At 38.0% G+C, this 17397-nt stretch overlaps 2 protein-coding genes across 2 annotated transcripts; both read left to right on the forward strand.

Annotated features, from left to right (window-relative positions):
- Positions 1-3845: 3845 nt before the first annotated feature.
- On the forward strand, positions 3846-6235 carry LOC128201545 (uncharacterized). The gene is made up of 2 exons (XM_052898891.1): positions 3846-4033; positions 6015-6235. The coding sequence occupies exons 1-2, from the start codon at positions 3848-3850 to the stop codon at positions 6123-6125; spliced, it is 297 nt and encodes a 98-aa protein (XP_052754851.1). The 5' UTR covers positions 3846-3847; the 3' UTR covers positions 6126-6235.
- Positions 6236-6905: 670 nt separating this feature from the next.
- On the forward strand, positions 6906-16490 carry LOC113510042 (UDP-glucosyltransferase 2-like). The gene is made up of 7 exons (XM_052898906.1): positions 6906-7092; positions 8437-8631; positions 9608-9827; positions 11114-11333; positions 12418-12637; positions 15210-15313; positions 16286-16490. Exons 1-7 carry the CDS (start codon positions 6929-6931, stop codon positions 16450-16452), a joined length of 1290 nt encoding a protein of 429 aa, XP_052754866.1. The 5' UTR covers positions 6906-6928; the 3' UTR covers positions 16453-16490.
- Positions 16491-17397: the final 907 nt, after the last annotated feature.

The raw sequence follows: 17397 nt of genomic DNA on the forward strand, positions 1-17397 counted from the left end.
AAAAAAACTCGAAATTGATGTCCTTGATGATTTATGTAAACCAGGATCGTCGTCAATTATAAGTTTTATTTTTTTTAAATAAAACTACCGTACTAGATGTACAAATTTATGAAACAAATTATTTTTTTATACGATAAACAAAAAAGATATGTCCAAAAAAGTACCATAAAAATCATTCCCTCACTATGTCCCAAGCGCTAAGCTCGAAGTAAATCATTAACCAAAAACGTAAAGTTCTTTATAAATTGTTTGTTTTTTTTTTATTTTTTATTCATATAGGATAGTATTGACTATACCTACATAAGTTCATAGTTTAAGAAATGCGAATGAAAATATTTTTAAATATAATTCAAAATTTGTCCTCAAACAACTTATCATTCCCTCACTGTTATGAAACAATGTGATTGGAGTAATATTTAAAGGCCTACCAAGCCCCACATCAAATTTTTTTGTAGTTGGCATTATTGGTCTTGAGAGTTTATACTAGAGCAGGCGGTGGAAGAAAAGATGTTTTGTTAAAATTAATTTAACAACAAGTTTTTTTTTTTTTTTTTAATATTACATTTTTCCATGTCATTCCCTCATGTAATGTTATCACAAGGTAAGCATTTTTTTATTTAATATTTGTAGCGTATTTTTATATGTTTTCGGTAGTAATGAAATACTGTTCACAGTTTATAAGAATGTAAGGTTATGTCTCTGAGTTTATGGCAATTTTGTTTCGTTTCGTCATTCCCTCATCGTCATTCCCTCTTAAAATTTTTTAATGAGGGAATGATCCGTGTGAGGGAATAATATATTTTCTGATACAAATTGTTATATGATAGTTTAAATTATTGTATTTTTAAGTAAATAAATAATTGGTGCATTATTCCGTTTGTAATTAATGTACAACTGTATATGAAATCATTACAAATTTGTCATTCCCTCATTTTCGATTTTTTTTTTATTTATTCATATTTTCAATTGAAACTTAAAAAAGTTGGGGACCACCATACTATTTTCATTAAACAAGACCTAAACTACCACTTAAGCAAGATTAAATTCCATACTGAGTTAAAAAAAAAATTAACTCGATAAAGCTATTTTCGACTTTTTTTGAGAATTATCCATATATATATATATATATATATATATATATATATATATATATATATATATATATATATATATATATATATATATATATATATAAGTAGGTAGGTAAGTGACTACCTCCGTCCATGATCACCCGCAACACTACTCTTTTCTTGAAGGTTATGATATTATAACAGTTTTTCCTAGGTGAACGAAGTGTATTGCCTATAATGCACCTAGCATAAAAGGCATCCCGTCACCCATATCCAATACCGAGTATGGGACGCCTTAACAATGCAACTTAAATACTCAAAATTATTTAAAAAAAAACATGCTCAGTTCGGCCCTGGTTGTTATTTTTAATTGTAAACAGTCATCATTACGTTCATATTCCGTTATCTCCTATATAGAATTTAATTTTATCTGTAATAGATAAATACATAAAGAACAAGGAATTAATTACATAGAGGGAATGATAAAATTAAAACTGTAAATCATATGGTTGCCTCCTTTCTTCTTATGCAAATATAATTAGTAAAAAGAGGACGAAAGATACACCGTCAATTGCTATTTTTCTCAATTCATAGCAGGCTAGTGTATAGAAAATATAAATATATATATATTTATTTATTATTCTTTTATAATATATATTTTATCCAAAGAACCATTGTTATTTGACTAATTGCATTTCAAATCAAATTTTGAAGATCCGTGTACACTTCTGACAAAAAGTATTAAAAATGGCCGCCATTTGCTTTCAAAATTGATGTCTGAGGATCCGTATATATTGCAATATAGTTTTTTATTAATGTCCTATATACTCACGCACACAATGTACCTTGACGTATCTATATTTAATTATTTAATAAATAAAATGAGTTTTTGCGCATTAAAAAGGTGCATTTTATAAAACAAAATAAATATAGAAGTTATAAAGGAATCACTCATAACAATTTATCACGCAAAATTGTATGAAAAAGTTGACCCGTTTATCATGAATTATTTGTATGGAGATACACTGTCTATATCATCTGAGAATATAACTTTATTTAAACAATAATGCGGATACACAATTTAGTGGGGGGAGAAGGGATTGTTAGTAATGGGGATTAGTAGCCCCATTACTAGCAATATACTATATCAGGTTGCCCTCCGCGTGATTCCGCCTGGAAACCATCGTGACAGATTTATTAATAATAATAAATAATCTTTATTTACTAGTCACAAGGAATATTTTACATTGTATGACTATTTAGGACTTTTAAATTAAAATTATTACCCTTGTGAGAGTCTGGTGTCTGAACTAGGTCGAAACCTGTACTACAGATCTCCAGGCTCTCTCCGGAGTTTTACAATATATTACTGAACGTCTACATTATTACATCAATACAAGTATTGTGAGGCAAGTATTCTTGGTATTTCTTATATTATAAAGACGAATGTATGCAGAATGTGTTTTGAGTGTAATGTTTCTCTCTCTTCTCTGTGTGTGTGTGTGTGTGTGTGTGTGTGTGTGTGTGTGTGTGTGTGTGTGTGTGTGTGTGTGTGTGTGTGTGTGTGTGTGTGTGTGTGTGTGTGAGAGAGAGAGAGAGAGAGAGAGAGAGAGAGTGTATATTGTAGTGTAATATTTATAGTTTTGTAGTTTTAGATTTAGTTTTATTTTGTACAATGTTAGTAGCCAATTAGTTATCTTTCTCTTACATTTAATTTTATTTTCAGAGAAGATTGACATTTTCTTGTTCACCCTGTTGTACATATATGGATATTGTTAGATTGGTCACGGTGGGCTAACTGGCCTGCTTCATCCTCACCTATCACCCCTCACTGGTGCCCCGCCGGTGCATACCGATAGCGAAGACGGGGTTACCATACCATTATTATCCATTTAAAAAAAAAAAACATATCGTGTGACTAAGCAAATCAGTGATTTGATTAACGTTCATTATTATTTTGTATCACGTCTTTTGATAAAACTGAAGTAGGTACAGTATAAAAATGTAATAAATAGATAAAATTGTACATTGAAAAAACTACAATATATTTAATACATACTACATTGCAAGGTTATAAACGTTATGTAATTTGAAAGTGTTTTAATTAGTTTTTTTTTTATTGATTTTGTTCCTATCTGTGTGTAAAAATAGTTTAATAAATATTTAAAATTTGTAAGTACAATTAATTAATTAATTTTCATACCTATACACTTGTTATGTAACCTTCTTATACGTACAAACGTCAAAACTTTCATATAACTATTTTATTTATTAATTTGTTTTGTCTGTTTGTTGATATTTAAGTATTAAAACAGTGTAATGGTTAAAATAGGTTTGCCGTTAAATACTGGTATCCCTCAAATACCGGTATGTGTCCAAATATCGGTATCTCTCAAAATATAGTTTTCTCCAAATACCGGTATTTCTTCAGAGACCGGTATTTCCACAAATTTTGTCAAATATCGGTAAGTATCTCGCTATATACCGGTATCTCGCCAATTATCGGTATTTCTTCAAATAGCGGTATCGCGCTAAATATCGGTATCTCACCAAATACCGGTATATAGCCAAATACCGGTATATCGCCATATACCAGTATACAGCCAAATACCGGTATATCGTCAATTACCGTTATATCGCCATATACTGGTATATCGCCAAATATCGGTATTTCGCCAAATACCGGTTTCTCGCCATATACCGGTATCTATTCAAATACCGATATCTCTCCAAATACCAGTAACTCGCCAAATACCGGTATGCCTCCACGTATCGTTATGACACTAAATACTTCATTTATATTTCCAGCCAACATGAAATCCATGGCATGCATGCTGCTGCTGTGCATGGCAGCAGCCAAGGTCTCTGGTTACCACATAGTGTGTGTATTTGCTATACCGTCCCGTAGCCACAACCACCTCGGGAAGGGAGTTGTGGACTCTTTGCTGAAGGCCGGTCATCAAGTATGTAAACATTACTTATATGTATGCAGGGGGGGGGGAGAGATAGTTAGTAATGGGGTCTAACTGACCCATTGCCAGCAAAACACCCTATCAGGTCGACCTCCACGCGGTTCCCCCTGGAAACTATCGTGGTTAGTTCTTCAGGATGGGCTAACCGATTAGCTTTCATCTTTACCTATCATCTCTCACTGGTGCCCCGCCAGCGTGTACCGATAGCGCAGGCGGGGTTACCATTCCATTATCATCCATTAAAAAAAATATATATAGATGTATAGATTTAAAATGAAACAATATAAGACAAAAAATATACATGAATATTAATTCTCAGATAACATGGTTTGTACAAACAAATGTTTTTTTACGTGTTTTTGTTTTTTTTTTATGCAACTTAGAATGACAAACAAGTTGACGACCCACTTGATAGCAAATGATAACTATCGCCTATAGATATGAACAGTACCATAGACGATATAAGCAAGCCTGAACTTGATATTCACTTTGACAGTCACTCTGTGTTCATGTCTAAATTAAAAAATTAATGTCATTCACTCGCCATTATGTTTTTTTTTTATTTTTAATTTGATTTAAATTTATTTCAAGTAATTTGAATTGTTAGGTATCATCGGGTGAATGTAAATTTTTTTTTATACCACTGAGGTGGCAAACAAGCATACGTCCCACCTGATGGTAAGCGGTCACCGTAGCCTATGAACGCCTGCAATACAAGAGGTATTACGCGCGCGTTGCCGACCCTGAAGAACCCCATACTGTAGTCTCTTGGGAAAAGCTCGGCAGGGAGCTCATTCCACAATTAATTTTATGTCATTCAATAGTTTAACAATTTTATTCCATTTTAATGTTTCTCAAACACAAGGCATGCTGTGGTTACCTCTAACATAGAACAGCTAATCCACTAGTGTATTGAAATGCTTCGCTGTATCTTATGTCTTATGTCTTCTACCAGAGGGAGACTTTGTACAAAAGTCGATTGCTTGGGTACCTCTTCAACCGTGAAGCAGTTGTGTTTGCATGGCTGTGTTTCGGTTGAGATGAAGGGTGGGATATGGCGTGAATTTACTGGGTACAGAGGAATAACACCCGAGTCCTCAGGAATGGCAACGCATGAGGGGGTATCATGGGCGAAGCAGTATACTCTGTTATGTCCATGGTACTGCTCATGTCTATAGGCGACGGATACCACTTTCCATCAGGTGGACCGTCAGCTTGTTTGCCATTCTAAGTTGTATAAAAATAAAAAAAATGTCGGCGATCCTAAATAAATTAACAGAGTATAATGTATAATTTACTAGCTGTACAGCGCGGTATCGCTCGCGTGAATCAGTACACAAAGTAATATGTGCGAGGGCAGGATATGATGTACCTATATACCAAATTTCAATCTAATCCATTCAGTAGTGTTTGTGTGAAATAGTAACGAAGTCCCATGCAGCCTCACAAAGTTTCGCATTATTTTTTTTATTGATGAAAATGATATGGTAGCGTGAATTTACTGGGTACAGAGGAATAACACCTGAGTCCTCAGGAATGGCAACGCATGGGGGGGGGGGTATCATGGGCGAAACAGTATACTCTGTTATGTCCACGGTACTGCTCATGTCTATAGGCGACGGTTACCACTTTCCATCAGGTGGACCGTCAGCTTGTTTGCCATGTTAAGTTGTATAAAAAAAAAAAACCTGCGCTATCGGTATACGCTAGACACTAAGGAATCACAGTCCGAAACACAGCCATGCAAACACAACTGCTTCACGGTGGAAACACGAATGGGACAGAGGTGGCTAAGCAAACGACTTTTGTACAAAGTCTGCCTCTGGTGAAAGAATGTCTGTTTAGAATCAAAACACTAAAACTCATTTACTTATTTACATAACTCTACTTTGTTGCTCTTTGCAGACAAATGTCTTCTTAGTTCCCGTAAAATATTAATAAATTTTAATACTAACCATAATTTGGATTTCAGGTGACGTGGATCACTCCGTACCCGTTCGAAAATAAAAATAAAAATTTGAAATTGATACCGGTGGCCACACAAGTCATCGGTGAATGTACGTATCTTGTTGAAGGATCATAAATATTTACTTTAATTTCATCATCATCGTCATATTTTTTTTTATACAACTTAGAATGGCAAACAAGCTGACAGCCCACCTGATGGAAAATGGTAACCGTCGCCTATACACATGAGCAGTACCATGGACATAACAGAGTATACTGTTTCGTCCATGATACCCCCCACGCGTTTCTGAGGACTCAGGTGTTATTCCTCTGTACCCAGTAAATTCATGCCATATCCCACCCTTCAAACCGAAACACAGCCATACAAACACAACTGCTTCACGGCTGAAACACGAATGGGACAGAGATACTAAGCAATCGACTTTTGTACAGAGTCTCCCTCTGGTAATATTAGCTTTTAACTGTCCACTGATGAACATAAGTCTCCTCCTTGGGGGTTTTGCCAGTAATCCGCAATTATGCTTTAGTCAAGTTTTAAAAGACGCTGTAGCCCATAACGCGACCATTAAGTTTGCTTAGTCGCTTCTTACAATACCTACTGGAAAGAAATGGGGGCTGTTTGGTCCCGGCATAGAATAGGCCACCTCCTTCTTTTTTCATTTGTTACCTCAGAACTCCATGCATGAATTGATTTGTAAAATTCTTTTTTTTTTTTATTTAAAAGATTGTGCTTTCAAAAAAATTTGTATTGTATGTACAGACAAACATCCAACTGTACTTTCAAATTGGTTCCGTAATAATTTCATAAAAATCCATTCGGTAATTTGGTTTTGTCACGATTAAAATCGATTTTTTTTAGTGGAACAAATATACTTGGGATTTATTAAAAAAAAAAAAATAACTATTCCAGCTCTTAACATGATGAACCCCGAGGTGGCCAATCGAGGCATCTCCCTAATCAAAGAGTGCGCGCTAAATGTGACATCTGTGACTATCAACACGCCTGCTGTAAGAGAAGCAATCGTCAATACGAAGTTCGACGCTGTGGTAACAGAATGGTTTTTCTCCGACACTGATGCTGGGTGAGAGCAATTTATTCCCAAAGAGGGTTGACGTCAGACAGGCGGCCGGTCGTAAAACTATAAGCCAAATCTTTTTGTAATATGGACAAAAAATATATTACGCCAACCACAAATAATAATTGGGTTAGGATAGAAAAATGGTGACTGATGCTGGGTGAGACCAAACATTTTGTATAAAAGCAGGAATCTTCAATCGCGCGCGATTAGGTATTTGCCCAAACGCATTTTGTCGAATCTGTCCTTTCCTACGTTACGACTAACCGGGCCTCCGTCCCTCGATGGGTGTCAAAGTGCTGTGGTCTAATCCGAGGTCCGGGGGGAAAGGGATTATTAGCTCCGAGCCACTCTGGCATCCTTGGGCGCACACCGCAATCCATAAGTAAGAGCCGACACCTCTGTCGCCCCCCTCTCGCGGGCTTGGAGTGCCATCTGTACCCAGCATACGCGTTCGGTTAAGCTGTAAAGGCCATCTGCAGTCAGCAGCATACATAGTTAGAAAAAAAATTGGCTCTATGTGCATGCAGTTGATAAGAATTAAATGTGTGATACCTGGGTATGACAGAAATTAGGAAAAAAATAACACTAAATTGCATATTTTTCACGTAATTACGCTATAAACATCTCTTTACATATTTTTGTATATGAATTTATTAAATGTAAATATAATCTAAATGTCCATAAATTGTAATTAAATTATAACAAATAGGTGAACTTTTGCTATTTCCACATTTTCAATTAATTAAATTCAAAACTGTCACATCTACGCGCACGCTAGTGTGTTTTCTTGTCACGTTTTTACGTAGATTAAGGATAGGATAGGACGCCTAGTGCGTTTATATTTATATGACAACATTGCTAGTCTGTTAGCACGTGAGCAGGTGATTATTCCGCGTTCTAAATTCAATTATATATCTACGAAACATGTTGTCGTGAACTGGAACGTAGAATATGGAAGTACATATCTACGAATATTAGCATTCTTAATCTACGTTATTGACATCTTCTCACTGGCCAGTATTAAAAATTCTCTTTTTCATTCATATATGATTTATTTAAAATTCAAAAAATTCAAATTTCAAATCATCTTTATTGAAATAGACTTGTTAACAAGCACTTTTAAATCGTCATTTTTTAAATCTACTGCAGGGTTCGGAAAGTTGTTATCTGTTGTGAAGAGCCCGCAAGAAACTCAACAGTTACTCTTTTAAATCTCTGTTAACATTATGTGTATTTATTTAAATGTACTATGTCTAAAATTACATGGTCGTTAAAAAGCCCGTGTATGATCGTCTAAATAAAAATGTATGTTTACAATAGTAACAAATATTTATGATTTTTATACAGATATGCGGCAGTACAGCAAGTCCCGTGGATAGTACTGGTTGGCACAGTATATAATTCCATCCTCGAGGAGATGGTGGACGAGGTGCGCTCAGTGCCCACTGTACCTATCTTCCTCAATAATGCAACCATACCCATGAACTTCTGGCAGCGGCTCCTGAACACCGGTTTACACAGTTTAATAACCCTCTATAACTGGTTGGTGATTATTTATTGCCTTGTGCTCTCGGCATAGAATGAGCCACTCTCTTTCTCCGTTGGTGTCTTAAGAGGTGACTAAGGGAACTTAATAGTCAAGGGATGGGCAGCAGCGTCCTTTTAAATACACCACCAAAGACTAACTGTAGTTAGCAACCCGTCTGCCAAACGTGACAACTATTGGCAACACCTCCCTTGTGGAGGAAGCCTGTGTCCAGTAGTGGACAGTTAACGGTCAGTTATCATGATAATAATCCCACCCTTCAAACGGAAGAACAGCCATGCAAGCGCAGTTCAGATTGATACCTGCTGCTGATTTTCACCACCGTACAACCCGCCACAAACTAAAGTTCCATCTCAACCATCTGAAAGAGTGGCAGGCCTCCCTTAGTCGCTTCTTATGATACTGTCCGTCTTGACCCATTGAAACTGCGCAGAGATGTTGCATCTCTGTGCATCTTCTACCGAATTTATCATGGGGAGTGCTCTGAGGAATTGTTCGGTTTGATACCTGCTGCTGATTTTCACCGCTGTACAACCCGCCACGAACTAAAGTTTCATCCCAATCATCTGGACGAGTGGCGGTCTTCCACCGTGCGTTTTTCAACCACTTTCTTCCACGCACAACCACTCTTTGGATTCAACTTCCAGCATCAGTATTTCCGGGATACAACAACATAACCTTTAAGAAAAGAGCATATTCCTTTTTAAAACCTGGCAGCACACCTGCATCTTTGGTGTTGTGGGTGATCATGGGCGACGGTAGTCACTTTCCATTAGGTCAGCCAAATGCTCGTATGCTCCCGTGTATTAAAAAAAAAACAAATACTTCATGACCAGAAACACGAGCGGGACAGAGGTGCACCCGCTGCCGCTGACATTTGCACGAAGTCTTCATTTAGTTTTTTCTTAATCTCTAGATTTTTCTTTCCTTTTCTCTTAATTTTAAAGTCTTAATTGACTTTTTTCATTTCAGGTGGGACCGCTCATCAGCAGCTGAGAGATACAACGCTTACTTCTCGCCCTTGGCAGCCGCCCGTGGTGTTCCACTACGACCATTTTCGGAAGCGTCGAATGATCTATCGATACTGTTGGTGAATGGGCACCCGTCTTTTGCGCCAGCGCAGCCGGTCCCACCCAATGTGATTAACGTCGCTGGTTACCATATACCGGAGGATACTCCCCCGCTACCGAAGGTAATTTTTTATGATAGCAAACAAGTTTACGGCCCACATAATGGAGAGTGCTAATCATCACCTATTGACATAAATAATACCATAGACATTAATTAAATTACCAGAGGGAGACTTTGAACTTTTGTTTTTTTTTTGTAAAGTCGATTGCTTGGCTACCTCTGTCCCATTCGTGTTTCAACGGTGAAGCAGTTGTGTTTGCATGGCTGTGTTTCGGTTTGAAGGGTGGGATATGGCGTGAATTTACTGGGTACAGAGGAATAACACCTGAGTCCTCAGGAATGGCAACGCATGGGGGTATCATGGGCGAAACAGTATACTCTGTTATGTCCATGGTACTGCTCATGTCTATAGGCGACGTTTACCATTTTCCATCAGGTGGGCCGTCAGCTTGTTTGCCATTCTAAGTTGTATAAAAAAAATACGCTGATATACTATAATACAGTCTAATTTCCAGAGAAGACCACTCGGTGTTCGACCTGACATGGTATGTTGCTAGTGATAAAGACTAGTATTCCCATTGTTAATACTCCTTTCTCCCAACCTAACAGGGTATATTGTAGGGGGAAAGCGATTGTTAGCAATGAAGTTTGACAGCTCCATTGCTAGCAATATGCCCTATTAGGTCGACCTCCACGTGGTTCCCCCTGGAAACTATTGTGAACAATTCTTGTTGAATTCGTCACGATAGGCTAACTGACCTGCTTCATCCTTACCTGCCATCCTTCACTGGTGCCCCGCCGGTGTATATCGATAGCGCGGGTGGGGTTGCCATTCCATTACTACCCTTTTTTTTATGGGTGAAAATGGACTGGTAGTTGCGCCTGCGCTAACGGGATACGCTGGCGGAGCACCAGTGAAGGGTGATAGATGAGAATGAAAACAGGCCAGTTAGCCCATCACGATGAATTCATCAGGAATCAATCATGATAGTTTCCCGGGAGAACCGCGAGGACGTCGACCTGGTTGCTAGCAATGGGATTCTCAGTCTCCGTCACTAACAATCTCTTTCCCCCCATTATCACCCATTAAAAAAAAACAGGGTATATTGCTAGACACTACTCTCTGTAATCCCTTTTCCCATTGAGACGATAAGAAATTAGGAGAAAATGTTAGTTGCATGCACAATGTTTCTTCACGCTAAGTCCCTTATAGGGTAAGTATAGAGAATATATTTTGTTGCTTACTCTTCTTCTTAACTCTTCTTTATTCTTACATTCAATCCGATTACGGCGATACTTGATTCTCCTCTCAAAACAAGCCTCATGATTACGAAATACAATTCCCAGGATCTGCAAGATTTATTGGACTCGTCGAAACACGGCGTGGTGTACTTCAGCATGGGGTCTGTGCTGAAGTCGGCCGCCCTTCCCGAGCACATCCGCCGCGGGTTGATACAAGTGCTGGGCGAGCTGCCGTACACGGTCCTGTGGAAGTTCGAGGAGGAGATCGCCGGCCTACCGAAGAACGTGCACGTACGGCCGTGGTTGCCACAGCCCAGTATCTTAGGTGAGTTATATTTGCTAAGACACCGCTCACTATTAAAGTTTTATTTTATATGGCTATGGAGATTTAACGGCCCGCCTGTGGAAAAGTAGCAACCGTTGGCAATATATAGCTAAAATATTATGGTCTTCATAACAGAATTTACCAAAGGGACATTTTGTAAAGACGTAATATGCATTCTACTCGTGTTTCTGCCGCCATGCAGAATCTTTCATGGATCATATATAATCAAGAGACTAATTCCTGGTAAATTTGTTTCTAGCTAACGGGCCACATGATGGAAAGTGGTATTTAACAGTCGCCTAAAAGCATCAATAGTACCTTTGACATTGCAGAATAGATGTGTCGCTCATAAATTATAACTCTTGAGTTGCCATTCTTGAGTACCAAGATAATATGCCTTCGTAGTTTGTAATTTGAAAAATTTAAAAGCAAGCCTAGAATCCTTTCCGCTTCAGGACAGAAACACGGATAGGCAGACTTTGTTACCAGAGGGAGACTTTGTACAAAAGTCGATTACTTGGGTGCCTCTGTCCCATTCGTGTTTCAACCGTGAAGCAGTTGTGTTTGCATGGCTGTGTTTCGGTTTGAAGGGTGGGATATGGCGTGAATTTACTGGGTACAGAGGAATAACACCTGAGTCCTCAGGAATGGTAACGCATGGGGGGTATCATGGGCGAGACAGTGTAGTCTGTTATGTCCACGGTACCGCTCATGTCTATAGGCGACGGTTACCACTTTCCATCAGGTGGGCCGTCAGCTTGTTTGCCATTCTAAGTTGTATAAAAAAAAGGCAGAAGTATTCAACGACTTTTTAAAAGTAACCCTCGGATAAATACCAAATATTTTATGCATTTAAAAAATTCACTCTTGCACCACCTACCCACTTCTATCTATTCTCCTTTAACCAAAGGTTATCTGTAATTGATTGGCCTAGTATTAAGACCGCCTTTTGTACCTTTATGTATATATTTTTATCTGTACTTTCTGTCTGTTTCTTACTTGAATTATTCAATTGTCATTGTATATTTTTATGATTCTCGTGCAATAAAGAATTTTATAAATATGCAAAAATTTTCTCACCCAGCCCACCCCAACGTGAAGCTATTCATCACACACGGTGGACTCCTCAGCTCCTTAGAATCTCTTCAGTATGGTGTACCACTTTTGGCTATCCCGATGTTTGGAGATCAGCGTAACAATGCGCAGAGTGCTTATCAAAACGGCTACGCGAGGCAGATCGTATTCGGAGACGATGTTGCTGACCAGCTGAGGGTTGAACTGAAGGAGATGCTGAATAATGACAAGTGAGATATTTTAGTAGTATTCCTTCTCATGTTTGAATCATTTAAATATGTTTGCGCCATGGAAAGCACGTAAAGCCATCTGGTAAGCCATGTTAGGCGGATTTACATTTTCTTTTCCGTCATTTTTTTTCGACCTAGTTTATAGCCATCGCTGGGTATGCCCCGGCATAGAATGGGCTACCCCTTCCTTTCCTGTGGGTGTCGTAAGAGGCGACTAAGGGAGGGCGAGGGATGAGCAGCAGCGTCTCTTTTAAAATATCCTCAAAGGCCTAACTGCGGTTGCCAACCTTTGCGTTTTTTGGCAACGGTTGCCGCCTGCCAACCGTGGCAACTACTGGCATTACTCCCCTTATATGGAAAACATATTCAGCAGTGACTGAAATAATAATTATTATTATAGCCATTTTTTTCTTTTATTTGAAGTATTCCAAAATATTACAGAGATTTATAGAACGTAATATACGTTGTGCCTATTTAGATTCACGCAGAATCTGACCTTGAATTAATATAAAAGTAAGCGTTCCATTCCTGCAACTTACAAAGTTCCAAAAACTATTTGAATGTTCAAAGTTCTAAGCTCTGATTATAGTTTATAAGAAACATGAATTAACGTGATGGTTTAAATAAAATATAGTCATTTTTTTATACCACTGAGGTAGCAAACAAGCATATGGCCCACCTGATGTTAAGTGGTTACCGTAGCCTATGAACACCTGCAATACCAGAGGTATTACGCGCGCGTTGCCGATCCTAAAAAAAACCTTTTTACCCCCCTTTTAAAGAACCCCATGCTGTAGTCTCTTGGGAAAACCTCGGCAGGGCGCTCATTCCACAACCTGAGTGTTCGTGGGAGGAAACATCTCTGAAACCGCGCAGTACGAGACTATTGAGGCTGTAAGACATGAGGATGAACTCCCTGTCGATGGCGAGCCGTACAATAGTAGAAAGTGGCTGTGGGCATTATTTTGAACAATTCCTCTGGGCATAATCCATTATACAAGCGGTAGAACACGCAGAGTGAGGCAAAATCTCTTCTTTACTTAACGATCTCTAATTTATTTAACGATCGAGAGATGGATAGCAGCGTCCTCTTAAAACATCCAAAGCTTAACTACGGTTGCTAACCTACCTGCCAAACGAAGCAACTACTGGCAAAACTTCTAAGGGAGAAGCATTTGTTCAGCAGTGGACAGTTAACGGTTGATGAGATATGACGATGATCAATCAGCTAGGGTTTTCTCCACATTTCGACTGACCGTGGTCATGAGTAGACTGGTTGAGTAATGTCACGCCTCTGCTTCCGATATAGACATGTATAGCTTCTGTGGATATGACATAATGGTACTCCTATTCCATAATGGAAACAAAATGTTTCTACCAGATGTAATGAGCGCGTACAGGATTATCGGTAAAACTCAAGCAAACAGATACACAACACAATTACTCACGGGACACGGTGGGTTCGTTTTCGTTTCACCGTTTTCGGTGTCGGGAGGACCCGTCGTGCCCTTGTGATCATACACAACCAGAGACCATTAAACATATATCAGAATGTCCTCGTTTCGGGGAAATGCGAAGGAAATTGGAAGTAGAAATTAAAATGAAACCAGACGAGAAAGAATATATAGGAATAATGGCTAATAATAAGAAGCATAAGCTATTCCTAGAATACGGTATAAAAATATTAAAAATAGTAAATAGAAATTATGTTAGTAAATAAGTTATATTAAATAAGTATACTGAGTATACTCGGCCAATATAAATGTTAATGTAATCAACTGGAAATAAGGAAATAGAAATAAGTAAAATGTAATAAGTCAGTCGAATATCAATAAAATAACAGTAAATAAATAGTACCCAAAAATCCTACTTAAATCTGAAAGGTAAAAAGGAAATCCTACATAAAGATGAAATAAATGTCAAAATCCTGGAAATCAATATCCGGGCATATATGTATATAAAAAAAAATGGTACTCATCACACGATTCCATTCCTGAGGACGAATGTGTTCCATACTCTGTAATTTCATTGTCATATCTCACGATTCAAAGAATAAACAATTGAACAGCCATACAAGTTATTATTTGTCGATGGAAACACGTAACAGAGACAGATATCCAAGCAGACAATTATTGTGCAATGTTCCTCTTTTTTTTTCTAATCTGCTACTTGGTAATCTGTTCCTTGTAGAACAATAATCCAATCTGCTGTTCGGATGTCAGGTTTAAATCTTGTTAATATATGATGAGGCCAATCCATTAACCAACTCTAAATCTCTGTTTGTAAATCTTTCTACCAGTCTTTGGGTGCTGTCTTTTTAATCGAGAGAACCTAATGATTCCCGATCCTTGTAATTGAGCTACCAATTTACTTCTATGTCTATTCAATCTGGATTGATAAGTTTAGCTGAATGTCTCAATTTTGACAATGTTTCTCAATGTAATTAACTTATTGTGGCCAATTACTGTCAAGCTATCTCATTGTCGCTTTAGTGTACGTTAAGGATGAGAGTTTTATGACAGTGTAAAGAGGCAGAGAAGAGTTCTTTAGAGCGTATTGTTGCCGTTTGCAGGTACTACAAGCGCGCGAAGTACCTGTCGCGCCTGTTCCGCAACAGGCCGGTGCCTCCCAGCAAGCTGGTCTCACACTACGTCGAGCTCGCCATCGAAACCAAAGGTGAGAACGGTGACTGGACAAAAGCATACGCTGCAAACATGTGCAGCTATTGCTTTATTTTGGTATACTTCTTGACCTTCCATTTTGTACTTAATAAGACTTCTGTAACACCAGCAATATATTTATTTTCATTTTCTTCATGTACAACTCGAAACTCTTTTCTCTAGTATATTTTGACAATCATCGACAAGACTCTTACCACAGATAATATAACACCCATAAACATGCTTAGGAGTAAAACTAAATAATACTGGTAACGCCGAGGCATAGTATGAGCTTGACTTTTTTACACTCAGAATGGCAAACACGCTTCAACTCTTTCGCCGTAGACATACCATTTAAATGCACGAAGCGTCTTCCTTTCTTCCTTCATCACGCGTATGGCCAAGGAGTGTAACTCTCTCCCTGCTTATGTTTTTCCATCCAAATATGATCTGCACCAAATTAAGCCAAATGTAAATAGGCTATTTGTAGGACCTCAAGCTTCATCTTAGACCACACCGTCGTTTTCCATCAAATAAGATCATGATCAATCGCGAAACCCTTTCAATACCAAAAACAAAACTTGTCAAAATGATGTCCATAGACATGAACAGCACCAAGAGCATTACAGAATACAATATGATTTCAAAGTTGACATTCTCAATGCTTAAGAATAAATTTGATCAGAAATGACCAGTGAAGTATGTCTAGGCGTACCTCAGGGTAGCATACTTGGTCCCACACTATTCAATATTTGTTAGAGTACCTATTGTTAAATGTATACAAAATGGCATTATGACAGCGTTCATATTTACTCGATAAGTTTATATGAAAATATGAATATGTGAAACTACCCTCAAAAGACAAAGTTAAGTTTTTAATACATATGCAACTTGTAAAAGCAAGCAAGCTGATGGCCCACCTTGTGGTAAGCGGTAGCCGTCGCCTATAGACATGCGTTTATCGTCCTAATATATCGTTATATTGCAGGCGCCCACCACCTGCGGTCTCCGTCGCGGCAGTACGCGTGGTACGCGCGCTGGATGCTGGACCAGGCCGCGCTGCTGCTGGTCGCCCTCTACCTCGTGTACAGGCTCGCGCGAGCGCTGCTCTCACTGTGTTGCGGGAAGAACAAACAAAAAATAAAGAGAAATTAATGATGTATTTTGATAAATATATTGATTTTTTTATCATATGTTTTATTTTATCCCACGCCTGCTTAGGGAGTGTATTTTATTTATTTATTTATATAAACTTTATTGCACCAAGTAAAAAGAGAAATAACAAATACAGTAAATATTAATGAGAAGTGATACAAAAGGCGGCCTTATCGCTAAGCAATCTCTTCCAGACAACCTTTGGGTAGAGGACATTGAGAAAAAGACAAAGGGTAGGTGGGGCACTGTTATATAAATATTATCATATACAAACATATATATATATATATATATATATATATATATATATATATATATATATATATATATATATACACAATTAAATATATACATAACATACACATTCTTAACAACACACATACAACAGAAAAAAAAATGAGTGTATTACATCCTTTTCTTAAAACAGGGAATAAATCTGTCTTGAAAGTAACAGGAGTCATTTTATATTTCATCAGAGGGAGACTTTGTACAAAAGTCGATTGCTTGAATACCTCTGTCACATTCGTGTTGCAACTATGAAGCAGTTGTGTTTGCATGGCTGTGTTTCAGTTTGAAGGGTGGGATATGGCGTGAATTTACAGAGTACAGAGGAATAACACCTGAGTCCTCAGGAATAGCAACGCATGGGGGGTATCATGGGCGAAACAGTATACTCTGTTATGTCCATGGTACTGCTCATGTCTATAGGCGACAGTTACCACTTTCCATCAGATGGGCCGTCAGCTTGTTTGCCATTCTAAGATGTATAAAAAAAAATATGAAAATACACCAAGAAGCAATTTCATATAAAACCATTAGTGCCTACTATATTTTTTTTACAACACAGGGGGCAAACGAGCATGCGGCTCACCTGGTGGTAAGTGACTACCGCCACCCATGATCACCCGCAACACCAACGGCATTGCAGGCGTGCTGCCAGCCTTT

This window comes from Galleria mellonella, unplaced genomic scaffold (genome assembly GCF_026898425.1).
Source record: "Galleria mellonella isolate WM207_F2 unplaced genomic scaffold, CSIRO_AGI_GalMel_v1 utg121, whole genome shotgun sequence".
Taxonomy (NCBI): domain Eukaryota; kingdom Metazoa; phylum Arthropoda; class Insecta; order Lepidoptera; family Pyralidae; genus Galleria; species Galleria mellonella.

Bases quoted from the DNA above. Each gene is read 5' to 3' on its own strand.
- LOC128201545 (XM_052898891.1), top strand. From the start codon at position 3,848: ATGACACTAAATACTTCATTTATATTTCCAGCCAACATGAAATCCATG. The intron at 4,034-6,014 runs GTATGTAAACAT...TTTGGATTTCAG, and splicing joins TGCTGAAGGCCGGTCATCAA to GTGACGTGGATCACTCCGTA.
- LOC113510042 (XM_052898906.1), top strand. From the start codon at position 6,929: ATGATGAACCCCGAGGTGGCCAATCGAGGCATCTCCCTAATCAAAGAG. The intron at 7,093-8,436 runs GTGAGAGCAATT...ATTTTTATACAG, and splicing joins TTCTCCGACACTGATGCTGG to ATATGCGGCAGTACAGCAAG. The intron at 11,334-12,417 runs GTGAGTTATATT...TTTCTCACCCAG, and splicing joins GCCACAGCCCAGTATCTTAG to CCCACCCCAACGTGAAGCTA.